Source organism: Mesocricetus auratus, unplaced genomic scaffold (genome assembly GCF_017639785.1).
Source record: "Mesocricetus auratus isolate SY011 unplaced genomic scaffold, BCM_Maur_2.0 Super-Scaffold_100676, whole genome shotgun sequence".
NCBI classification, from domain to species: Eukaryota; Metazoa; Chordata; class Mammalia; order Rodentia; family Cricetidae; genus Mesocricetus; species Mesocricetus auratus.
This window is the reverse complement of record NW_024429266.1, coordinates 29,680,472-29,707,601: the sequence shown is the minus strand read 5'-3', so window position 1 is coordinate 29,707,601 and position 27,130 is coordinate 29,680,472. Positions and strand designations below refer to the sequence as shown.

Here is a 27,130-nt window from a genome sequence, read left to right as displayed (position 1 = left end):
AAGAAAATGCCCTACGCATCTGTCTACAGCCAGATCTTTTTTATATATATTTTTTAAGTTATTTTTCAGTTTAAATTTAGATAAGAAACAAGGTTGCTTCACAAGTCAGTTCCAGGTCCCTCTCCCTTTCCCTCCCCTCCTCCAGTGCCCTCCCCCCAACCCCCCCCATTATCCCCTCATTTCCCCAGCCAGATCCTATAGAAGCATTTTCTCTATTGGAACTCCCTCTTTTCCAATGACTCTAGCTTGTGTCAGCTGAGATAAAGCTAACCACCACACAACTCCTATTGGTATCTCCAAATCTGAAAGCTCAGCGATGATACCTTGTAATTTATACTCACAATTTTTGGTTGAAAAGACGTTTTTGGACCTTTTACATAGTCATCATTTTATTACTGGTCCTAAGTGAATATTCAGTTGATTTGCCTACATTTCATTTTTTCTAGTTAGTAGGGTTTTTATTATTAAAATTATTCTCTTTATTTTAAAATGAAATGAACAGAAATAATTCTGCTTTCAGGATATTTAACTTCGTGTATGCTACAAATATTTTACTAATTGCATTTCTACCTTTTAATTATCTTTTTTCCTATTTAAAGGCTTTATACATGTGTACATATAAGTTCTCATACTTTTATTATTTCCAAATATATTATTCTTTGCTTTATATTAACTTATTTCCTTTCCTAATGTTGTTTCTTTCTCTCTTTTTAAAGACATATCTATGTGTTTGAGTCTGTGCACCATGTGCATGCCTGGTACCTGCAGAGGTCAGAAGAGAGTGTCAGATCCTCTTGAAGTGGAGTTATGGACAGTTTGAGCTGCATATTGGGAATCGAAACTGGACCTCTGGAAGAAATAACCAGTGCTCTTAATCACTGAGCCATCTCTCCACCCTCCATTTCCTGAAGGTTTTTGCTGTTCTCCTTTATTAAAAGTAATACTTCTACTTAAACTGGATTCTCTCTTCCTAGGACAATGGTTACATCCTATGATATTTCCTGCCTAACGTTTCCATTCTTGTTACATTTCAAATAGTGTTAAGATAAGTGCTCATTTCTGTTTGGATCCATGTAGGTAAATATGTTTTTTATATTTAAAATATGCTAGGCAGTTGTACCTTTTCTTTACTGTACTTAAAAAAATATTGAGCATCTTAAAAATTGAAGGGTTGAGACAACCCTGTATTGGTCTAGTCTTTGACTTCATTATTTCAAGTGTTCAGATAATTGCTATCATTTTTTCAAAAAGTATTTTTAATTAAAAATGTAAGTTAATTAAAATGACTTATTTTATTTGTATGTGTGGGTGTCTGTTTGTTCATATGTACCATGTGTCTGCATGTGATCTTGGATGTCAAAAGAGGGTGTCTGACCCCTGGAAGTTGAGTTCAGGTAATTGGGAGTTTCTAATGGGTGATGGGAACTGAACCTCAGTTCTGTACAAAAGCAGGAAGAGCTCTTAACTCTGGGGTCATCTCTCCAGCCCCAGTAGACACTGTTTGCATAGAATGTTATTACATACTAAATAGTCTAGTGAAAATGTGAACTTTGTGTGTACTGGCAAGCCCAAAGGTTTGTGTAACTCCCTGTTATTGTGATGTATGTTTTACTGCAGTGGTTGGGAACTGAACCTGTAATATTTCTGAAGAATACCTCCGATGTCTAGTGTTCTATGGTTTATTAGATATACAGTATCTATATATCTTAGAACATTCTTCCCTTATAAAAAGAGGATGGGGGGAATTTCAGTGAATGTAGAGTACTTGAGCCTATGCATATGTTTTCCCTAATGTATATAGACCTAGGATAAACTTTATCACGTACACACAATAGGAGATTTACAAAAAATAAAGAGAATAGAACAAAATAACAAAATGCCATAATCAAAGTTATACGAAGGTGGTCTCTCACAGCATCTTACTGTACCGTTGCCTTTACACTTGCACATGTCTGGAGGCCAGAGGACAACATCAGCTGTCATCCTCATAAATGCTGTACTTCTTTTGAGATGGGATCTTTCACTGGCTTGCAACTCATCAATTTGGTCAGGCTGCTTGTCTAACAAGCTCCAGAGAACCTCTTGTCTCCTTCCTAATACTGAAATTCCCAATGCATACCCCCATGCCTGGCCTTTTCTTTGGATTTTGGGGATAAAATTCAGGTCCTCATGTTTAAATAACAGGCACCTTACCAACTAAGCTATCTCCCCAGACTAACCTGTCCACTTAAATGACAAATTTTATAACTTTTATTTGACATGTCTGATTGTATGGGTGTTACCATCCTTATACCTGAACGCACTGTAATATCATGACACTTAATCTAATAAACTGGGATGGCTACTATGTACAGTGTGTATACACTGGATAAAGGAGTGACTTATGTACCAGGCAAGACAGTGTGGTGCTACTTTGTTTTACCATGCTACATAGAGGCAATTATTTCTAGAATCTTCCATAGGCAACTGATTTTGAAAGTAATGAGGGACTGAGTTACACATATTTTGAATCAAAATTATTTCTCATACCAGTTGCATACCTTTTCATTTTCCTCTTTGTCTAGAGGATGAGCTAAGACAGTGGGAAAGGTTTTAAATTCTGACTACTATAGTGGCTACTGTGTGATTATTGCATAATTTGATAACTTCACTAAGGTAAATCAGTCAGAGGCATAAATATCTACTTTCTAGTTCCAAAAGAAAGCTCTTTATATGTTACTCTCAAAAATCATAGCCAACGATACTATTCTTTTGAAATAGATACAAAGAACTGCATTTTGGGTAGAGATGGAGCTAGGTGGCTCAGTGCTTGACTAACAAACACATCAAGACCCTGGGATAAATTTCCTGTGTTTATAAAGGGAAAAGGAGATCATTTTATGTTTTGAGAAAGTCTCCACCTCTCCCACTGACAGGAGCTGGCCAAGTCCACTCACCTCGCTCAAAGTGTTCAGGAGTCATTAGTCAAAGTCTTTTTGTTTTTGTTTTTTTAAATGGTGGAAAGCAAGTGCTTGGATATGACTTTCTTTTCTTACACACCAATGTCCTTCACTGTCCTAGAACTCAATATAGATACTGCACACTCAAAATACCGATTGTGAATATATTGTACAACTTCTATTTTTTAAATGAAATATGGTCAATCTTATACTTCTGGGGAAGTAGAAGACTCCTGTAGTTTAAAAAGACTGACATTAGATAAAGTTTCAAGGGGTAATAAAAAACTTTTTCTCTACAATATAAAACTTAGCATTAATATTGGCATCAGGGATCCTCTGCATTTTCATTTGTGTTTTTGCACTAAGATCATTTAAGAAATCAGATACTCTGTTATAATGTTTTATTTCTTACATTTTAGGTTTCTTCCTATCTTGAATTTGCCAAATTTAACAAAGATAGTTAATTAAACTCTTGATAAAGAAATAAAATTTGAAGTTTACTAAGTCTCTGGAAATGCTCCTTCAGAGAAGACGTTAAATTATGCAGTATTAAATAGTGTCTCTCTTGGACCAAACATGGAGATCTGTTTTCACCTGAAGATCTCAGGACTGCAGATGGGATTTCTGATTGACATTTGTACTTAACAAACAAGTTGCATAAAAACAAAGCAAGTTCTCTGAAATTTCTTCACATTCTATCTGCTGTTTATCCACATTCCCCAAATTGACTCATGTCCTGGATTCTGGCCTTCCTAATGAAGACATGGACTTCATGGACTTGTGACCAAGGGCAACTTGTCTAAGGGGAAGAGAAACTGTACCATGAGCAATTTAGACTATCACTAGGCCAATAGATAAACATTTTCCAAAGAAAAAAGTAATACTCACAAAAGAAAATTTTCCCAGAGTAACTGTGATTTTCTTACAAAAGAAAAATTACCCTTTTCAGGAGAAACAGCAATTGCTATTCAGGGAGGAATGCAAGTTTTGGTGTTTTGTTCTATCATGTGTCCATAATGTAAAGTCTACTTGTGTTTCTGTCATAGGAACTGGTGCTCCACGTATGGAGTATGGAGGATGAGCTCCCCCAATCTAAGCATAATCTAAAGATGGGCAAAATGAGCATCAGTGTGTTTTGAACACCCTGGGTTACATGTGGGCATGTGCATGGGTATGTGCTACACTTACTGTATGAAGGGAGACGAGTCCATTGTGCTCGTCTAAAGAAGTGTTCGTTAAACTAAGTTTACTTTCTTTAAGATCTGGTTAACATCCTGAATAATAAAATGTCATGTGCTCAGTAAACAATTAGCCTTCTCAAATCTGAAACAAGCCATGCTTTACAGCTGGCTCTTGTATATGGCAGGTATGTTGCCTTAGGGACGATTCGGGACAATCATTCCAGCATGAGAGGGGAAGAAAAGAATCTCATATTCTTCTTTTGAAGAATCCGGATCTATACTCCGGAGACAACACAGCTTGCATTGCAGTGTTTTCCATTTACACTGCAATTCTAAGCTACAGGAAAATAGCATACAGATGTGCCGTTTGTGATGAGGAGACTCTTTCATGCCAGAATCCACAGTCAGGAACATGATCGCATTTTAAAAAAGTATTAGCATTGTATTTTTCACAAACTATCGCTTGTGCATAACAAACAATTAAAAATAACACATGAGGTAATTAATACCAGTATCTCCAAAGTAACCATTCTTCAATGACAAATCAAAACTGAGCACTTGTATTTTTGAGAGCCTCCAATCAATGCTTCCTTCAACCAGCAAATGAAGATCCTATCAGATATTCATGGTGTATATGGTTACTGTGGAGGCACTGAGGCCCCATAGGGGCTTCAGCCCTATTCTAGAAGGTTTACTGAGCAACGATTTACAATTTTTGAGGGGTGTGAGTGTGTGTATCTGTGTAGGACTATGTGTGTATGTATGTAGGAGTATGTATGCTTGTGTGTAGGGGTATATGTACATGTGGAAGTCAAAGAACAACTTTCGATATAATTCCTCAGTTACCATCCATTTTAGTTTTTTAAACAGAGCTTCTCATTGGCATATTCTCAACAAATAAGCTAGGCCCATTGTTTTAAATCACTCCTTGCATTTAATGAGTTGAAAAATCACTAAACTCTATTCACTGTAGTGTTTATGATCCAGAAAGCTTGCTGAAGCTAGACAGGACAAATGGGGGACATTTTTGGTGTGTGTGTGTGTGTGTGTGTGTGTGTGTGTGTGTGTGTGTGTATGTGTGTGTGATGTGTGTGTGACTTTATAAACACTTAAGCCATCCGTGAACTGCTAGAGAGACATCCATGAATGCTTCTAGTCGTTTTGTTTTCAGATAACACATACAACACATGACATTCTAGACAGAGATTCACTGTTATGCAAATGTTCAAGAAAAAAAACCCTACAGTTCAAGAAATGAAGTACCATAAGAACTAAAACATGGATTTTACATTTTGTCCAAATATTTGTCCCAAAGTGGTGCAGTATTAGATAGAAACACTATCTTTCACTTTGTAGAAAAAGATTTAATCTTTTAAGTTACCTGCTTTTTCTTTTTTAAAAGTGTACTATAAATGCTGAGAGTTTACCTTATTCATCTTCACAAATGCTGATCTTGTACATTCCTGGCAATATTTAAACCTTATTAAATATTATTGCCTGGGTCATGAGCAGTTATACCAGTGTATAAATTTATGAAGTGACACATTTTTTAGTGCCAACCATCTATGTCAATTTACTCCATAATAACACATTCCATCAAATTAAACTGTAAAATATCTCCCACATTTGTTTTACATTCTATACATATGGCTTATGAATAGCGAAATTTTGATGAATTCCAGCTGCTTTAAATATGCAAGCCAACTCTTATATAACAGATTCTTTTCAATTCTTATTTTATTCATTGAGGCCCATTTTAAGTGGGCCACCTGGTAGGATAAAGGACCAATATATGAAGGAAAAACAAGCAAAACAAAACAAAAATCACTCTGCCTAACTTAAGGCCACTTTCACCAACCTATATTGCTTTTATATTTCTAAATAAGTGGGAAGTAACCATAACCTTTGGGGAAAGTTACATCAAAATTTAACCAATCTAGCAATGCTACAAAGCACCAATTGTTCATTTTTCTATTGTAATAAGAACATTAAAATAACTTGTACCATTCATGTGCATTGCCCGTTTTCATAAACCTATAATGCACAGTTTGATCTCCTCTCACACTCCCCACACTCTCCCACTTCCATGCAGCTGGAATTCATCAAGGATGTAGGAGCCAAGTCAACTGCTGACCCCACCCTCCTCCATCCATTTTAAGGCACCTTCAAAGCCAGTGCATAGATCTAGTTCAGTTTTGCCAACAAACCCTGCCATACTGCCATTTAAGACTCCAGTTTAAGGTTCTTATAACTGCATATTGACATGCAAGCTTTGATTTGGGGTCAGAAGCTTCAGCTGTACCAAGTGTTAGCAGGCAAACATACCCCTTTGTGACATATCTTCCTCTTTCAACCTTTTCGCCTTTGTTCTTGGTGTTGACCTCTTTCTTTTGAGCAAGTTCTCTGATAGACCCCATAGCCAGTTCTGAAAACACACTGTATTTCCTTTCCAAAGGTCAAAACATAGTGACCACTGTAGCCATCCACACACATTGCCCCCGACATTTGCATGCCCCATATAATCCCTGCACAACAGCAAAGGGTGGCCGTCCCAACGTGCACAGAGTCACACTTGTCAAGATACATGCAGCAGTAGCGGAGACAGAGGAGCTCCAACAGGGAGGGCAGAGAACTTACTTTGTTGCTTCCCTGTGCACGCAGCCACAAGGAAGGAAAAAAGAGAGAGAAATATGTTAAACACAGATTTATTTAAAAATGATGGTTTTTCTTGCTAGATCAGAATCCAAATGAATAACTGAACTCTTCGCTGACATCCCACTGTGTATATCCAAAGCTCATGCACAAGTCAAAGAATCCATGCAGGGTAAGTGAAATCGTGCGTTTACAAGAGCAGAGATCGCCCCCATCCCTTTTCTACTCAGAATACTTGGGGTATGGGAACCAAGCCAGAAAGAATTGGTTTGAATTGGTAATAAGTGAACCGCTAGCATGAAAGGCAGAGACGTTAGTGTACTGGCTTGACTTTCCTGACAGCCCCTCCTCCAACATGCCAAGCAGTGGAAAATTTCATCAGTCTAATACTTTTTTTTAAAACAAGCACTGCATCCTTGGCTTCAAAAAAGGTGGAATTAATTTTTTTAAAAAGGAAGCAAATGTTGAGGAAAGGAGTGGGTGGTTTGGGGCAGTGGAGGAAGCTGAGCATCGTACAGGCTCCATGTGTGCCATCCTATTCTTTGGGAAGTTAGGAGTTTTTGTCTTGGGTTGGCATGGGAAGTCAAGACTGTATAGTGGGGCTTCAGCCAAAATAAACAATAGTCCTCATTCAACAAAATGGATCTGGAAAGGTTAGTCATAAAGATGTAGACATTTCTAAAAGCAACACTGTGTACGGAGACGGAGCAGCCAGTGGCGAGGAGTGGCGGCCAATGACTCCTCTGTTGCAAATTGAAGCTGTGAGAGTATGATTTACATCAAACAATTTAACTCACATATGGCCTAAAAAAATAAAACGGTGATTCATTACTCCCAGAGCAGCCCAAGTCCTTGCAAGGTCAGATCCTGTGGGGGAGATGTGATGGGATGTGGGTCTGGAACAGATCTGAGCTCTCCTCTCAGGGGTCCAGAAATAATGTCTCTCTGAGATGCGAGGTTGCAGAGAGCTGTAGGAGAAATGTGTGCACCAGGGAAGACTGGGAGCAGGAATGGGCCAGTGTAGAGAGCTGGCGTTTACATTTAGGTTGAGGATGTGAGGGGGGGAAATACACAAAGAAATACTCTGGGAGAGTGGGAAGGCAATGAATAATCCCAGGAGCAGCTTTGCTTGAGCTCTGTGCCAGGTGGTAACCTAAAGGAAACCATCTCTTCCAGGGACTGTTGCAGCCATCATGTTTAAGAAGGAAAATACAAATGCACTGATAAAACCATGTAGAGAAATTTCTTAAGCATTGTGGGTTGTTACAGTATGGTTATTAACACACTAACTTAACAGACACATAAATAATGACAAGAATGAAGGAAGAAAAAAGTTAAACGCAAAGCCCAAAGGAACCCTTCCTGAAGATGATGCCAACTGTTCAAAAAGGCAGTAAAGGTCCCACTGGGAATTTTACTATGAGCAAAAGACTATTTTAGAGAACAATAGGACCCTGGCTCTCCTAAGAAGAACAATAATGCTGAAAATACCTCAGACAGATGGAGTTTATTGCATTCCACAGCAGAGCAGCTTTTGATCTAGCAAAGCAGTTTCAGGAGTTCAACCAAGTCTTTCTGCACATGAGGGAATGACTAGCCTCCCCACTCAGTGGCAGATGGTTCAACATGTAGCAGCAACAGTGATGTCACTGTATAGGATGCCCTGATCCTCACAAAAAAGAAACACAGAAGGGGAGGATGTGTTGGTTTGGGCCAGTTGCTGTTTCATTCAGTTAGTTCCCAGTCATCTATGTAGTGAGAAGCATGGCAGTCCTGTATGATGGATGGTGTTTTAGGACCTTTGGAACTGGACACACAGCTGTTCAGAGTACTGGGTAAAGCACTGGGGGCGGGGGCGGGTGAGCCATGTGTAGTGGGGTGCTGGATCCTCCTGTTCCTGTACAGACTGCTGAATGACAATATATGAGTGGCCATCACATTTGTAAATGTTTGTGGAAGTCCATGGCCATTCCTTTTTTTCCCTGTTGGGAAGACACAGGGACTCTTTGTTTCAACTATTATTTGACAGAGAGGAAAAATTACTGAAGAGTCTTCAAAAAATAACTTATTTCTGAGGTGCCAAAAGGACCTTAGTGGAAGATGGTTTCACCCACAAGGTGTTCAAAATCATTGGTTATAGCTGCAGAGTCCCTAGTTCATAGGGGAAGCTGGGAGTCAGAGCTCTGAAGAAGCAGCTCACACTGGTTCATACTGGAGGGTATCTAATAGAAACCTCTCTGTATATAAGTAAGTGTGTGTGTGTGTGTGTGTGTGTGTACATGCATGCGTGCATGTGTGTGTGTGTGTGTGTGTGTGTACATGCATGCGTGCATGTGTGTGTGTGTGTGTGTGTGTGTGTGTGTGTGTGTGTTTTGCAGGGCATAGGAACCTCTTAAAATGCTCAGAGGTTTCTTACTTAACCGACTTTGCACCCAATAATTTTCAGGGCTTGCTTGGATCTCACATTGCCTTTTTCCATGGCTGGAGGGCCAGCTTCTAAGAGAGCAGGCATGCTGCTCTTGGGTTGCCTGGCAGCCCCTGGGCTTAGCTCTGCCCTCCTGATTCAACCTTGAAGGTTGGCCTGTCCACCAGGGATTCTCAGGACTTCCTCTAAGCAACTAAGCTTCCTAGTTAACAATGAGGAATTTGTCTCTGATACAGTCAAATCCTACTAACAATTTCCAAAGAAAATTTAAACATAAAGTTTAGAATCACCACTTTGTATGCACATTCAGGATGTCAAAGAAAAATGTTATGCAGCCCTGAACACAGTCAGTGGCTGAAGGCATGGAGCTAGTTGTGATGTCCCAGAACCTTTTTTCTGAAGGTGTGTTCTGAGCTTAGAAAAGTATAGATGACTGTTGAGATAGTCAAGGTACCTAAGTCATAGGACTAATACACAGCAGTGGCAGGATTTAAACAAAGACTATATTTGCTTACATGTCTACTCCATTCCACTGCACAGTTCATGTTTCAGATTTTTTGAATTTAGAATTCCTTAGTGTCATATCAAAAGCTAACAATATTGTGTTCAAAAGTCATGTTTATCAGATTATGCTCCTCAGATTAATTCACATTTATTTATAATCAAATTTATGAGAAAAGGTTTATGCACATGTGTTGGTAAAATAGTCTTTTGAGAGTTTTAATAGTTCCTAACCACTAGGATACACACACAACTTTTATATTATTCTGAATAGTTAACTAGACATTCCATTAAAAGCATCTTCATTTTGAAATTGTGTAAAGTCCTGTATACTTTGCATCATTTGGTTTTATAATGGTTATAACTTCAATTTAGTAGCCAAAAGAAGTAGAATTAGAAGAAATTGGGTCAGAGGAGAAGACTCTGTTGGCAAAGCATCTGCAACAGTGACATGAAGACCTAAGTCAGATGCTCAGCACCTGGGGAGGTGGTGCAGGCCTGTGATTACAGGTCTGGCTGAGCCAGCTAGTCAGTGAGGTAAGCTCCAAAGAAGAAAAAGATGTATAGGAAAGGAATGCAAAACAAAGGATATGCTTTCAAAAAGAAAACCTCCAGAGAAATGATTTAGGAGACAAGAGACAAAGTCACAAAACACTTTGATGTGAGTGACAAAAAATAATCTATTACATGGAGACAGTAGAAAATATAGTGGTGGTAGTATTTAAAACGTACATGTAAATTTACAACAAACTAATTGGCCTCAAACACCATCTAATTCAAAGTGAGTGATATACACTTATCTAAAGCATATCAAAATTGCATACATGCTTAAAATGATGGAAATAGAAGGTTTTATTTTTTTCCAGCTCAGTATAAATACTTGCCTCTAAATCATAAGGACCTGAGTTCAGATCCCCCAGAATCCAGATAGACAATAGGCACAGTGGCACACATGTCTGTAACCTAGCAACACAATACAGAAGGCAGAGGCAGACAGATTCCTGGAGGCTCACAGCCAGCTAGGCTGGTCCAACTGGTGAATTTCTAAGCCAATGAGAAATCCTGTCTAAGCAAAAGGGAGACGTCTGAGGTCCAGCTTCCCCATGCTATTCTCTGACATGCACACACACACACACACACACACACACACACACACACACACACGCATACATACATACACGCATACCATGTATAGATACATACTCATAAATATACATATCCAGCCAGCCACATATCAGCCCCCAAACACACACAGCTTATATATAAATGAGAATTTTCTCCCTAGTCAAATAGAGATGTTTGTATAGAAAACAGGGCTATTTCTCTACTAGAGAAACAACTATTTGCTAGTGACTTGGTGGTTTGTTGACATGAAAGCAAAACATACTCCTCAGAAGTCCTAAAATTTTGCTTAATGATATCAGTCTTTAGGTTAATCTGATTCTATCAAATTTTTCTATGTTAGGAAGAACTACCTAAAACTATCACTTCTAGATGTAAATGAGTGTGCTCACAAATCTGTAACTGAACACCCAACTTAATGGATCTCAACAGTTGGCTGCCATTAGACATCAAGTGCCAGGCAACTGTTTGAACAAGACCTGAGAAGACTACATAGTGCACATAAAACATCAACACTATTCTTGTGAAAACCGAGAAAAGCAACAGTTGGAATACACTGCCAACTTTAATTTCCAATTTTGTTTTTGATGTGCAGTAAAGATCTAGCTGTCTCCATCTCCTAAGTGATTGGTCTAAGTGTGCACTGGTAAGCACATGAAGATTCCAACCAAACAGTCAAAACTGTGTAGCACAACTCTCAATTTGACTAAAATGGATTATTAGAATAAAATATAGAAGACATTTCTTAGATTGTCTCCTTGTTGTTATACATTCAGGGGATGAACCCATGAATGTATAGATTTATAAAAACAGTTCATGGGCAGATAAATAATTTTTTTCCATCACAAACATGTGCCACATAACTTCTCTAAGTATCTAATTATTTCACTTAAAAAGTGTATAATTTACAAAGCCATAATCTAAAACATATTTAGATGTAAGGAAAATGTACATGTAGACATACAAACACATATATATTGATATACCATTAAGTATATCTGGAAGTTAGAAAACAGCAAAAAATAAAACAAAACAGCAACAAACAAATAAACCACAATCTCACTAGGCCATAATATATACCGTCTTGGCTATAATATATACTGTGTGTGTGTATGCATGTGCACAGGTATATAAGTGTATATGCTCATGTGTGTGTTCCTGTATGTTTGTGTAGGTCAGAAGTTGGTGTTGAGTGTCTTCAATGATGGCTTTCAACCTTATTTTTGAGACAGGGTCTCTCGCTGAACCTGAAACTTGCCAATTTGACTGGACTGGGTAGCCAGAAAGCCCCTGTGACCCTCCGATGTCTACTTCCTAACACTGGAATTACAGGTGCCAACATCAAGCTTAGTTTTCATGTAGATTCTGGGGACTCAAATCTGGATACTTGTGCTTGTATAACAAGAACTTTGCCGACTGGAAAATCTTCCCAGGTCCTTATGTAACATTTTAACCTCTATCGGTTGCCAAACGATGTAGTGAATAATGAAAAGGATAATGGTCAAAATAATTATTTTTATACATAAAAATAAGAATGCTCATTTCTGCATGTCTCATGTGTGTTTTATATCCATTATCTCCCTGCATTTTACTGAGCACTCTATAGGGGACTTAGCACCAATTTCATTTTAGAAATGAAACTTGGAGGAGCTAAATAGGCTAAGTACTCGGCACAGAGAGCCAAACAGGCACCATGAGGGTCATGCTGCATTAAGTCCTGGGGCATCAATCTTAGCAGGTTAGTTCTGAGAAGAGACATGGATACATGACGATTTAGGGAGAAGCATGTGGGTGAAGAGGGATAGAGAAAGAAAGGGAGGGAGACAGGAAGAGGGAAGGAGAGAGGGGAGGGAGAGAGGAGTGAGGAAGAGGAGCGAGAGGGAGAAGGAGGGAGAAAGGGAGAGTGTGAAAGGCCGCACAGTATGTTGGTTGGTGTGAGCAGAGAAAATGGAAACTTCTGAAGTCTCATTTCAGAGATGCCTGCATAACATTACATTCTGTAAAGAGCACAAAGACAAGGTCTGTTTATTAACTCGAAGGACAGAAGTGTCTCCCAGACACTTGAAGTATGTTAATAAAGATAAGTGGGAAGAGCTATGTAATTTTTTCTGTTCCTCACACTCATCGTGACATTATCCAGAGTCTGAATCAGACATAACTGTGGATCTAAGTAATACTGACACAGTAGAAGAAGCTTTTATAAAAATAAGTATGCTTTAAAATATAAACATAAAATATTACAATGAATGATAGTATAGTATTATACCAGCTGTGGGATAATGTTTGGAAGACATCAAATTTTCAAATAGAATTAAAATCTTTCTAAGAGCACAAATGTTGAATCAGAATGGGACATTTTCTTTAGGAAAATGTACTGTAGCTTTTGAAGAAATCTGATGGAGAAAAAAATCAAAAATATCAATGTATAAAGAATAAGGCAGCATCAGTAACAAGGGGCCAAATTTAGTAAAAAATAGTAGCTGTTTTGCTAACATGCAGAAACTGATACATTTTCTTCAACATGGTGTGCAATGCTCTTTTTTAGATAAGAAATATATTCAACTTACTAAAGATTTATCTGGATAGACCCCAGCTCGCAGCAAAGATGCCTTCCAGCTGTCCACATCCTCCTGGGAGTCGCAGGCCAGCTCCAGGAAGCGATAGTCTTTGTATACATTCCTAGAGTTAAAAAAAAATACACTCGTTTAGCTAAGGACCAAATTCAACATGAACTCAGACCGCTGCAGACATCCATGACAGTTCCAAAGGTTAGTTCCCTGAAAACCACTAGCTGCAAGCACAAGCTACTCACTGTATTTTAAAATAACAAGTGAGCTCCAATGTGTACTTCTCACAGGATTCTTTTTAATAAATCACACAGCAAAGATCTCACAGTTATTTACAGTGCTGAGATTTAAACTAAAGAGCCTGTAGAAAGAGGACATCAATTTTTAAATAAAATTACAATCTTTCCCTTGGTCTAAGAGTACAGAGGAAGGAGCTATGTGCCAGGATATTTACCTAGCATGAGGGAGACCCTGTGTTCGATTCCCAGATCCATGAAAACACAGACAAAGGAAACCCTGTGGGGATATGTGCTGATGAGCAGCTGTGTTCTGGAGAATGCACTTGCCATTGTTCAATAATTAGCTCAATTTTCTTACTAAGTAGCTTATAAAACTTGGAGAAGTACAGTAATAATCCTGTAAATCTATAAACAACAAAACAGTTGATGACTTGGCTGTATTCAGAGAACAAATGCTCCTCTGGGTGTGAAAAGCCTGGTCACCAGTACTAACAGGTGAGGTGCCTCTTGCTGTTAATTATAACTAGAACAACGTTTCAGTTTCCTATTTTCTTCCAGACAGTAAAACAACACGTAGTATGTAATAAATACCAACATTTGAAATTTGGAAACTAGACAAAAGAACAGGAATAATAATAATCCTCCATGTTTCACTACTTATAAAATTGTTTTCTTATAATTTTCCATTCTGAACATTTTTGATACAGCTGAGTTTCCCTCACTCCTTTCCTCTCTAGCACTGTTTCAGTGCCATGGCACTGGGGTCTCCAGAATGCCGGGGCCTCCTGCTGCAACTGAGCTGCACTTTCACCAATAGTCTATCCTGGGCTCTCTTCACAGCGTCAAGCCTCAAGTCTCTGCATGGCTCCTTCAGTCGAGGGCTTCAACTGTTACTGAGGCTGCACCTTCAGCCATGGCTTGCCTTGGCTTCTCATAGCACCAAACCTCAGCTGCTCTCCATGAACCCTTCCTGCCTTCAAGCTAGTACCACTTGGAGACTCTTACACTACCAAGTTCAGCTGTCAGCACAAGGTATGACCTTGGCTGCTTCTGGAACACAGCTTCTATGTGCTGGCCTGGAGGAAACACTTCCCAAAAGATATCACCTCAGTGATGCTGGCCTCTTTTTTATATTTTATTTTCCAGTTTAACTTTAGATAAGAAACGAGGTTGCTTCACAAGTCAGTTCCTGGTCCCTCTCCCATTCCCTCCCTTCCTCCCGTGCCCTCCCCCCAAACCCCCCTTATCCCCTCATTCCCCCAGGGAGGGTGAGGCCCTCCATGGGGGTGTCCATAGTCTATCATTTCATATAGGGCAGGGCCTAGACCCTTCCCCAAGAGTTCAGGGTGAGAGTGCACCTCACATTGTTCTATGGGAGTCCAAAGTCCGTGTGTATACTTGGGATGGGTACTGATCTGCTGCCCAAGGCTCAATAGATTCCCTAGGCCTCCTCACTGACACCCAGATTCAGGGGGTCTTGATCAGTCCCATGCTGGATTCCCAGGCTGATGCCTGGGATTCAAGAGTTAACCTTTGTCTGGTCAGCTGTTTCTGGGGGTTAAACCAGCCCAGTCTTAATCCCTTTGATCATCAGTCCTCCCTCTCTGTTACTGGCTTTCTTGAGTTCAGCTCAGTACTTAACCAAGGGAGTCTGCCTCTTCTTCGATCAGCCACTAAATGAAGTTTCTGTTTCCCAGACTCTCTGGCCATAGGGTTGTAGGCTGGCACTCCCCAGATCTATGTCTAAAATCCATATATGAGAGAGTACATGCCATGTTTCTCTTTTTGTGACTGGGTTACCTCACTCAGGATGGTTTCTTCTAGTGTCATCCATTTGCCTGCGAATCTCGTGATTCCATTATTTTTTTCTGCTGCATAGTACTCCATTGTGTAGATGTACCACATTTTCTCTATCCACTCATAGCCAGAACTTGGAAGCAACCTAGATGTCCCTCACCCGAAGAGTGGATAGAGAAGATGCTGGCCTCTTCTTAATCACCACTAATTTCTCAACCCCACTGGTCTTTTGTTAATCACAGTTGATTATTTAGCTCAGCTGACAGATTCTTAATTTAAATATCAAAAGGGCCTCCCTCTAAAACAGGGTGCAACCTGCATAGCTCATATCCTGAATATCAGATATTTACAACTGACAACAGCAGCACAATTATAGTTTTGAAGTGGCAATGAAATAATGTTATGGTTGGGGGGCACCACAACATGAACTGTATTAAAGAGTTGTGGCATTAGGAAGGTTGAGAACCACTGCTCTAGAACTTCACAAGCCAGGCTTCCATCATCTGCGTTGCTTTTAGAATCATCTCTAATCTTCTGGGCTGGTTTGAACAACAACTCACCAGGCTTTGAAAACTCAATGGCTTTTCCAGCCCCAAGTACCAAAGTCCTTTGCCAATCTTCCCCCAAAACAACACTGACAGGTCTATCACAGCAATATCCCACACTCCTACTACCAATTTCTGTCTTACAACTGTGACAAAACCCCATGACCAAAAGCAACTTGGGGAGGAAGGGGTTTATCTCACTTACACTCCAGGTAACAGTTCATCATTGAAAGTAGTTATGTCAGGAACCTGGAGACAGGGCTGACGCAGAAGTCATGGAAGAACACCGTTTACTGACTTGCTCTTCGTGGCTTGCTCAGTCTACTTACTTATAGACCACAGGAATAACAGTCCAGGAATAGCCCCACCCAAAGTGGTCTAGACCCTTCCCCAATCAATCACTAATTAAGAAAATGCCCTACAGGTTTGAGCACAGTCTGATCTCATGGAGGCAATTTGTCAACTTAGGTTTTTCCCTCACAGATGACTCTAGCTTGTGTCAAGTTGACATAAAACTATCCAGCATATACTCTATTGATTTTATGTCCTTTTTTTCACTTACTGCTACATCATGGTCATTTATATGCCATAAAGTATTTATAAAGAGCAAATTATGATGATATAGCATTCATCAGTACAAATGTATAATGATTTACTTAACCGTCTAGTGTAATGAAATTGGTTTTTGGTTTTGTCATCATAAATGGCATTTTGCTAATGACTGTCACATTTACTGTGATTACATTTTTTAAAGAAAAACTTCTATAGTTATAGAATGAAATTTATGTTCATTTGATGGACATTTAAGGGATATTACTGTCATGTTTTCAGAAAAAAAGTTCAATTTCAATAGATAATAGCACTATTTTTCTTTTCTGCTTACTCTTGTTTGACATGTCTTCATTTGGGTCTAACAGCCCCCATTTGCACCAATCCCAGAAGGCACTCATGTTTGTACCCTCTGTCCAGACCTTCCCTAGAGTCATACTACCTATTGGCTTCTCTACTTGAGTATCTCAAAGGAACAAACAGCAAAGTGAACAACTGAACTGATGACTTCCTGCTCAGCTTTCTTCTACTCTTCCTATTCCAGGCAGCGGTGGTGTAACCCAGAGACTTGATATCTACACACCACACTTTCAATATCTTCCACATGGTATTGCCATGTTACCACCCAGGAGCAGCTTCCTTTGAGATTGGTTACCACCTTATCATCAGCCTCCTCATTGGTCTCTCTGTCTCGGCATCACACTGCCCTTTTCATTTACTCTATGCACTCAATTCTTATGGTCCTCTGAAAATGTGGCTCAGCCATTTTACTCTAATGATTGCAAGCTCTTAGCAATAAAGACTACCGGCAGTGTCTTAGTTAGAACTTTACTGTTGTGAAGAGACACCATGACCATGGCAACTCTTCCAAAGGAAAGCACGTAACTGGGACTGGCTTCCGGTTAAGCGGGTTAGTCTATTGTCATCATGATGGGAAGTACGGCAGCACACAGGAAGGCATGGCACTAGGAAAGGAGCTGGATCCTGAGTCAGCAGGCAGCAGGAAGAGCAAGTGAGCTTGAGCTTCTGAAACCTCAAAGCCCTCCCCCAGTGGCACTCTTCCTTCTACAAGGCCACACCTACTCCAACAAGGCACACCTCCTAATAGTGCCCCTCCCTAAGAGCCTATGGGAGCCATTTTTAGTCAAATCACCACAGCTGGTATGCTGGCTCACAAAGCCTTCATCCCTGGCATCTTCCACACAAGGAAGAAAAAACTTCCTTGTCTAGCTACCATGCCTCTTCGGGTTTCTGGAAAATATCAGATGCTGGGCCTACAAATGCCCCTGTACATATTGTCTTCTGCCCAGCTCTCTTTGCACAGCAGTTACTCTTTATGGGGGGAGGGGGAGTCTCAGGTCAGTCACTGTGTCCACAAACATCACATCCATGAAATCCCAGGGCAGCTCCCTTTTCATGCATTTTTCACACTTCTACTCAACTTTAGTTCCTTCCTATCTCTTATCAAGTTTCTGATTTCAGAATTAAATATATTTCCTCTTTTCTGTCCTCGACCTTTTCCTTCCACCCTGCTTCCCTGCTCCTTGTAATCATTCATACACACCCTGTCTTTGTTATTTATGCTGATGAACATCTGTTTTTCCATTCAGCTGGTATACATCATAAAGACAGAAAGTGCACCATGTTTATGCTTGTTATTATATTCCCCAGAGGATTTTGAAAAGATAGTGACTTAATTTTACTCTGTTTCCTCACCACTCTCCACTCAAGTGAAATGTATCCTCTTTTCTCAAGTCAAGTCAATGTTATCATTGGTGCACGGGCAGTAGAAAGGTATGTGAATGAGATAGCTTTCTTACTTTTGGATGGACAAGAGCTTTGTGCCCACAGGAGTGATCCAGGAGAAGCAGCATGTACCAGACCATTTGGAGTACCAACTCTTAGTGATGGGAGACTGTTCAGTGTGCCTTATTCTCTGTTCCTAAGGAGGTATGCTTCGGGAGCAAGATTTTTCTTCTCTCCCACCCTGTGTCTCTATAGATAGATGGCACATGGACTGTCTATCATCCTTGATGACTGAGATATTGCCTCTGACTTTCCATGTTCACGAGAACAGTTCATTCAAAGCACCTACAGCTGAACCTATGCCTTAAGTGAAAACAAAGATAAAGCAAGATCTAATAGCCAGAGAAAGAAAGAAGGAAGTAAGCTATCAGAAGGACAAGGACAGATTTCCTGGAATTGAAATGACTGATCTCTGCTGAGATTAGAATGTGCAGTTTTCAGTATCTAGTGATGGAAACAACATAAATGTCCTTCAGTTGATGAATAGACAATGAAAAGTTGGTATATGTTACAATGGAATACCATCCAAGAATAATGAAAACATGAAACTTGTGGGGGAAATAGATAGAACTAGAAAATATACTGAGGTAACCCAGACCCAGAAAGCCAAGAACCATAGTTTCTCTTATTTGTGGATCCTATTTATGTATTTTTTTTGGTTTTTACGAGACAGGGTTTCTCTGTATTGTTTTGGAGGCTGTCGGTCCAGCCTGGCCTCGAACTCACAGAGATCTGCCTGCCTCTGCCTCTCGAGTGCTGGGATTAAAGACGTGTGCCACCACTGCCTGGCTCTATTTATGCATCTTTAAAGCTGAGTATATCACTTGGAGTAACTGAAGATACAAGGGAAGTAAAAAGGGACCATGGGTAGCAAGTTCTAGAGATAGGAATAGTGGGATACAGATGCTATGAAGGGTGGAGATGGAAAAGATGGGGTTAAAGACTTACCTGGAAGATTAGGAAGGGAGAGCAACATAGAGAGAGAAAAGGGGTGGGGGATAAATAACACTTAAGATATTTGAAAAAAAATCTATCACACACAGAAAATCTACAAAATCAGTTAATATTTAGACCACAGTATACAATACCAGACTTGACAAACTTTAAAAGTCACATTCTTTGCACACAAACAAATCATTGTAGGAAAAAGAAGGAAGAGAAAAGAGAGACAAATGAGTTTCTAAAGATAAAAAGTACAAAATAGACATGGTGGCACGCACCTTTAATGCTAGCTTTTGGGAGGCAGAAGAAGTGGATTTGAGTTTGAAGCCAGCCTGGTCTTCAGGGCAAGTTCCAGGACAGCTAGAGCTATACAAAGAAACTCTATGTCAGAAAAAAAGGTGGAAAAACAAACTTGAACCACATACTCATGGATAGCCCTGATATCACAAACAAAGCAAGAATATGACTTACATAGAGGGTTATAAAATCTAAATATTTCCTATTTACATTGAGAAGCAGTGCAAAATTTGTTGGAGGCTGGATGACCCTAAATATCTTATTGTTTAGGAAAGAAAGAGAGAAAGTAAAAATCAGTGTTTATCTATGGAGACCTTAAAAGACTGAGAAATCAAAGCAGATAATTCATGTAAATTAGGATGATCGATGAAGTAGACAATAAAAAATGACACAAATACATCCACAGGGGTTTTACTCTTCCCATAGCTATGACACATAATCCTAAATATGGAGAAATGGGGAAAAAGTGCAAGATCCCAAAGAAAAAAAGGAAGGGTCCACAGCTATAAATACAGAACTGAAAAACATATCGAACCAGATGTTATATGCAACCTAATAGTGAGATATTAGAGTATGAAAGAAATTAATAGCAACCTAATAATCTGAATTATCAAAACTTACTCAGAATCAGACTATCCAAAAATATAACAAACACATACTGAAGGCCAGTGAGATGGCACAGAGGGTAAAGGCACTTACTGATCATCTGGGTGACCCACATGTACACCATGGCAGACATGCCCTCACACACAGGCACATACATACATACATACATACATACATACATACATACATACAATAATTTAAAAACTTCAGCACTGTGATGAAATGAGTTACTTTGTTTAAAATGCCATTACTAACTTCAGAAAACACAAAAGTCAATTGATTTTCACACTACTAACAATAACATAGACACTGTAATGGGGAAAATCAGAAGTAAATCTTTAAAATGTGTAGAAATACTTAATCTGATCACACGGTACCCAAAGTTGTGATAAGGTGATCAGTAGGTATAGGCATTTGACAGATTGTTAATGCCCAGGAGTACGAACTCAGTGAATTTTGTAACTTAACAATGACTCTCCATCAAATCTTGAAAATTTTTTCTTTAGTCTAAGTGATGCTCTTTGTTTTAAAATTATTATTGGTAGTATAAAATAGAATCCAACCTTTTATTATATATTACTTCAATGACTTCTCACTTTTATTTGCATTTATCTAACATCCATCTTTTCTCCTTTGACATTTTTTGAAACTTTTATCTATTTTGTTTTTTCAAAGCACCTATTTGTTGAGAAATCCCAATAGTATGATTGTATTTCATTTTTCATCCCAAGTTGAAAATCGTCACCTCTAATTAGAAGAGTCTCTGTGATGCTTATTTCTTGACATGGCTATATGTTTGCTTTCAGTTTTGTCATGCTGAGACATATTTTGCTTTAAAAAACCTTTATTTTACTATTTCCTTTATGTTGAGAAATAAACTGCCTTTTTGGCTTTGACATTTTTCAGCAGTTCCCAGCAAAATGTATCATCTTTCAGTTTGCACATCACTCGAGTTCATTTTTGTATATGTGATGCTCAGTAATAAAGCAATAATCTCTCAGGGGCGGGAGAGAGGTGGCTCAGCTACTAACAGCCCTATCTGCTCTTCCAGAGGACCTGGGTTTGATTTCCAGCATCCAAAAGGTGGCCCACAACTGTGTGTAACTCCAGTTCAGGGTATCTAGTGCCCTCTTTTAGTCTCTGTGGGTACCAGGCGTACAAGTGGTACACAGATATACATGCAGACCAAACACCCATACACATAAAATAAAACTACAAAGCAAAATAACAACCCCGACTTATTGAGGCATTTTGAGGCTGCTACTTTCCCCAGCAAGACTGGCTGATTTGCCTCAGAAGCATTGACCTAGATTATTTAAGCACTGCTGTTGTGTGTTTTAAGAATTTGACTTTGTTTTTGCTTCTATGTTTGTTTTTTTCCATTTAAGCAATTATTTGGGAGGAACTTCTTATTTATCGTATTTATCTTGAGTAAATATTTATTGCCAGGATTTCCCCATTTGGAACATTTTCCTAGGACTCATTTCTGAGTTGGCTTTACAACACAGCTGGACATCTAGATTCTGGTGGGCACACACCTGCTGTTTGCAAGGTGGTGCAGCAGTGAATGCTTCTTTGAATCATCCTCGATAGCATAGATGGGTCACTAATGCATATTTTAATTCAGTTCAGTTTATGAGTTTTACAAGCAGTTGACTGACATCCAGTGTCTTTGACTTTTGAGGTACAATGATGGAGAGAGAAAAACTTGATCTTTTTTTCCTGTCTTTCTTTCTTTCTTTTTACCAATTTGTGAGAGAAGCCACCCCCACTGGATCTCTATGGCAACCCTGAAAACTGGGTCAAAGAGCTGTTTTTATAGATGAGGAAACAGATTTAGAGAGAGCTGGAGGACTTTCCCCAGATCACGGGCCAGTGAAAGAGTAGAACTAGGGCTTCTCATAGCCCTTGGCATATGACCTCTATACAATGACTGGATGAGTGAAATAATACATTAATGAATGGAAACACAATGGAACAAACTTGGACAGTGCTTATGTTTAAAATCATGTTTTTGGCCGGGCGGTGGTGGCACACGCCTTTAAGCCTGGTACTCAAGAGACAGAGGCAGAGGCAGGCGGATCGCTGTGAGTTCGAGACCAGCCTGGTCTACAAGAGCTAGTTCCAGGACAGCCTCCTAAACCACAGAGAAACCCTGTCTCGAAAAAACCAAGAATAAAAATTAAAAATTTAAAAAAATCATGTTTTCCATTTTTTACCAGATTCTTGAATTTTATAGAAAACACAGAATATAAAACTTGGAAGACAGAAGTCACGAGTAGGGTGAATAATTTTAAATAAGCTGGGATAGAGTTAGAGGAAATATACTGTCCATTTACATGGATAAAAATCTATTGTCAGAAAGTTGGACAGCCTACACCTTTGATCTGGACCAGAAAGGGTGATAGGTTATTAAAAGAGAATAAAAAATGCATTACTTTTAAGTGATCTAATTAAATCTCTGCCCTTTCTCTAATTTTAGCTGCTACTTCTTTCATTTGGAGCTACTTCCACCACACAGCAAGGGCTCCTTTGAGATGTAAAGATATGGGGTGGGCAAAGTTGGATGTTCTCTTGCGAGCTCTTGGCCAGCTGGAAGGCAGGGGAAGCAGAGTGGGCCCAGACTTTCCGTACTCTCTGAGCAGCTCTGAGGAATCCAGCTTTGGATCCATCACACTGACCTTTCTCCAGAGTATTTTCTTTCAGGGGTTCTTCACATGGAAAATCTTATTTTTTCCCCTTAAAGGACAGCCAAATTCTTGAGAGGGAAAATAATTATCTGGTTGAAACATTAGAAGAAGGTCAAAGGCTTCTGGTGGCTTTGGCAGCATTGTCTCTACCCATTTCTGAAGCCTCATCTTAGGCTGTGTCTAGACAGCCAAGGAGAGCTGGACAGAGGTCTGAAACACTGGGCTGATTTACTGGAAGGCTCGTAAATTCTGCCCAGGAAGCTTCCAGTTCTCACCACATGCTGTAGCTGCAGAGATAACCCACAGCAATTTGTACTGACTGCATTTTCTTGTTTAGTCTATTTCAGCTGCAATCATGCAGATATGAGCTTCTGAACGATTCCACTCTGAAACCAAGTTATGTGTTTTACAGTTTGAAGAACTGAAAGTTGTCATGATGCTGAAAAGGAAGGAGAGAAAATCTCACCCTTAGGTAAAAAGTGCTTTGCTCAAGTGAGCAGACTGCAGGATGAGCTCATGTTTTGATTAGATGTGAGAAAATTTTCTCCCATGTCAAAAGAGTGCTTTGGCTGTTAAAAATATGAAGTGTAATTCCCTTATTTCTTTTTTCATGTCTCTTTAAACATCTGATACCAGCTATTAAACAATTAAGAATGATATTTCAAAATAATATCTTAACAAGTTCCTTTTGGTAATTATTGAATTGTTTGAAAAAGTGAATGTTTTTAGGAGTGGAATTTGAATTTTCTGGGCTGCAAGTTCTACAGATAACTCCAGCATTTAGCACACAGCATCAAATTAGTCCCCAGGTAGGCTGCACAATCTGCCACAGAGAGAACATGAGGACACTTTCTTCTTTGCCACCAGTCAAAACCATTCCTTCCAGTATCTAGGATCTAAAGGTCATTCATAATGTTTAGCTGGCTAATTAGCAATCTTGGCTTCTAAATAACCAAGAGCTGGGGAGATGGCTCAGTGGTTGAGAGCGCTGGCTGCTCTTCCAGAAGGCCCAGGTTCAATTCCCAGCACCCACATGGAAGCTCATAACTGTCTGTATCTCCAGTTCCAGCAGATCTGGCATCCTCACACAGACAATACGCAGGTAAAACATGAATGCACATAAAATAAAAATAAATTATTTTTTTAAAAAAGAAAAAGAAATCAAACCATATTGTCATATGTTTATTACTTATTTTTTGGTCTTAACTAAGGGTTCATAAGTACATAAAATCATGTAGTAAATAATTTCTTTAAACTGTAGACTAGCAATAATTAAGACATGTTTATTATTAAAAATCTTGACTTAAGATAGGCATGACAGCGTAAGACCTGGAATACCAGCACATGGGAGACGAAGGCAGGAGGATCGGGAGTTTGAGAGCAGCTAAGGCTTACACAGTAAGACCATGATGAAAAAGTTTCACGGCTTCATAAACATACCTTGCAAATTTTGTATGCCTGAAAAAATGTGTGCCTACGCGTGTACATACATGCATGTGCATGCTTGCTTGTGTGTTTGGGCATGTTTACGTGTGTATATATCCCAAGACTTCCTGTCTCTAAGCAAACCCTTTAGCCAGTGCCTTAGAACATTTCTCATCTGTATTTTCTAGACAGGGCAGCATTCTTCATGGCTCAATGTATTTGCTGTATAATATGGTTTTCTGACAGTGAGATGCAGCAACTATCACAAGCCTCTCAGTGAAATATCACACATATGCAGTAAAGGAGACTGGTAGATTTTGGGCCATTTTTCCTGACCGTACACTTTCCTTAATCATCTGTTAACAATCTAGCCAACATTGTTCATCTTTGGGATGTATGTGTGTGTGTGTGTGTGTGTACGTGTGTGTGTGTGCGCGTGTATGTGTGTGCCTGTGTGTGTGTGTACATGTGAGTATGTGTGTGTTCTTGCTCTTGTGTTGGGTGGAGACCAGAGGTTCCCATCAGGTGTCTTCCTCTGCTAGTCTCCACACTTCCCCCCTTATTTCTGAAATATGGTATCTCAGTGAGTCTGGCTCTTACCATTTTAGGCTAGACTTACTGACCAGCAAGCCCCTGGGGTCTACCTGTCTACCTGTGTCCATGCTTGCAGTGCCGTGGTTGAAGATAGATATGGTGCTGGGGGTGTGAACTCTGGTACTCATGGTTTGCAATAAGCATACCTATGGAGACATCTCTCCAGCCCTTACTCCATTCACCTCACATGATATTACATAAAGCAACCCCTCTGAGTCTCAGTTTACTTATTAATAAGATGTGGTTATCATCTTATTCAGGATAACTATAAGGAAAAATAAGATTATGCATCTCAAAACCTTATTTAATGTAGCATCCAGCATGTGGTAAACACACAAGTAAAATGCAAAAATTTTTAAAAAGTAGTGATCATTTTTATGACTGTCTTTAGCGCTTTAACATGTGACTGCCTACAAAACCAGGCTTTTAAACATAGGAGTGTGATTTACAGTTGTTAACTTATTTATATAGTTAGTTTGGGCCCATTATTTCCTTTTATTAAAATATCTGCGTTCTCATTATGGCAAAAAAAAAATGAACTGCAAAGGGTCTTAGAGTCACATGTTCCCTTAAGCAGTTGCTGCATTAGCTTTTCCTGGTGAGACCTCAACCAAGACTGTTTCCCTCAGGGAGGGCACCAATGACAGATGAAAGTAGCCATACCATCCAAGTCTAATGTAGTTTTTCTTGCCTGGAATTCCCAGTGTACCCCTCACTGTTCATCCTTAATGAAGAATACATAAGTAAGTCATCAATAAAATTCATCAGCATACTTTCTAAGAAATCCATCAGATCACTTTCATTTGCAGCTGCAGACTATGCATCTTAATAGAGCTTGAAGAATGAAATGGCCAAACCAGCAGCTTGTGCTCTGTGTCCCATGTCTTCTAATGCCTAATGCCCTATGTGGGCTTCCTATAATCATTTACTTAATGTCCACTGAACAATTTTTTCCCTTGTACTCCTTGACCATTAGTATGACATACCCACATGCCTTAAAAATATGAACATCTTAAAGCATGTTCATATTTTCTTCCACCTCCACTCCCAAGAACTGCCCAATTCACGTCAAGTTTATAGCAAAGATTCCTGAATACTTTGCTCCATTCTCTCCCTTCATTTCTTCCCCAGTGTTGCCCTCACCCACTGCCACTGCCATGAGTAAAATGTTCCTGCTTCTTTGTTCTTTGTTCTGAAACAAAGCTCTCATCCAAGTCATGTATTTATACATCTATCTATCTATCTATCTATCTATCTATCTATCTATCTATGTATCTATCGTCTATCTATCTACTATCTATCTCTACTGATCTATATCTGTATCTATATCCATGCCAAAGCAAATGTCAGCCCTCTGATTTCCTATTTGCCACAGCACTGGCAGTTTGGTCACTGCTTTTCTCTTCAAAGGCTATTTTCTCAAGACCACTATGGTTCCCACTTTTAGAACTCTGCCTTCTTCCTCCCTGATAGTATATTTGTAATCTCTTTTGCTGTTTTCCCCACCTTTTTTTGATTGAGACCTCCAGAAGTCGTCTACTACAAGTCAACTTCTCTCTATCTACCCTTTCTTCCAATGTGACCAGAGGCTAAGATATGTGGCCATAAACAACACTGGCATGTGGGTAACTCCAGTTCTCCATCGTGGACACAGATGTTCTTCTCTCTTCTGGGTGATGATGATAGCTCTTTACTTTTCTTTACATTTTTCCTGATCCACTTTCCACACATAGACCACAGTGACTATCTGAGCATGCTCACAATGTGAGTAGAACAGAATATCCAGGCTCCTTGCTAGAGTATCTATCTTCTAACCTTATTTCTTCCACTCTTTCCTTGCTCCTTTTGCCTCATCCACATTGGCCTTGTCTTTTTCAGTCTCTTGAACACATTGACCCTGTTTCTTCACTAAGATTCTACAGGTATTATTCCTTTTTCTGGGCATGACACTCTGTCTCATTGTCTATTCCTATACTTCATTGCTGTCTCTCAACAAGGCCATCTACTGACCTTCCCCAACAATTCTCAATATTTTCACTATGCATTTCCTTTGTAGCATTACATCACTGACACAAAGGTCTTAATTACTATCAATTAAGAAATATACCTGTGCTACAAATAATGCAAATTTAATAAGCTAGGACCAATAATTATATTTTTATGTTACAGAGAATAGTCTCCATCTCACATATCATGGTAACAAAATAATAATACAGTAAAGTAAGAAATCATGATAAAAAGTTAACTCAAAAT

At 39.3% G+C, this 27,130-nt stretch overlaps 1 protein-coding gene across 11 annotated transcripts in view; it reads right to left on the bottom strand.

Annotated features, from left to right (window-relative positions):
- Dnm3 (dynamin 3) overlaps positions 1–27,130 on the bottom strand; it is a 453,602-nt gene that overhangs the window by 74,179 nt on the left and 352,293 nt on the right. For 6 of the 11 annotated variants that reach the window (XM_021227897.2, XM_021227899.2, XM_013114328.3 and 3 more), the window contains 2 exons: positions 13,388–13,499; positions 6,758–6,769 (listed from right to left, as the gene is read on the bottom strand). In XM_021227897.2, coding sequence (XP_021083556.1) covers positions 6,758–6,769; positions 13,388–13,499 — 124 coding nt within the window. The remainder of the gene's footprint in view (positions 1–6,757; positions 6,770–13,387; positions 13,500–27,130) is intronic. The other 5 variants (XM_021227898.2, XM_021227901.2, XM_040738257.1 and 2 more) reach the window with 1 other exon arrangement.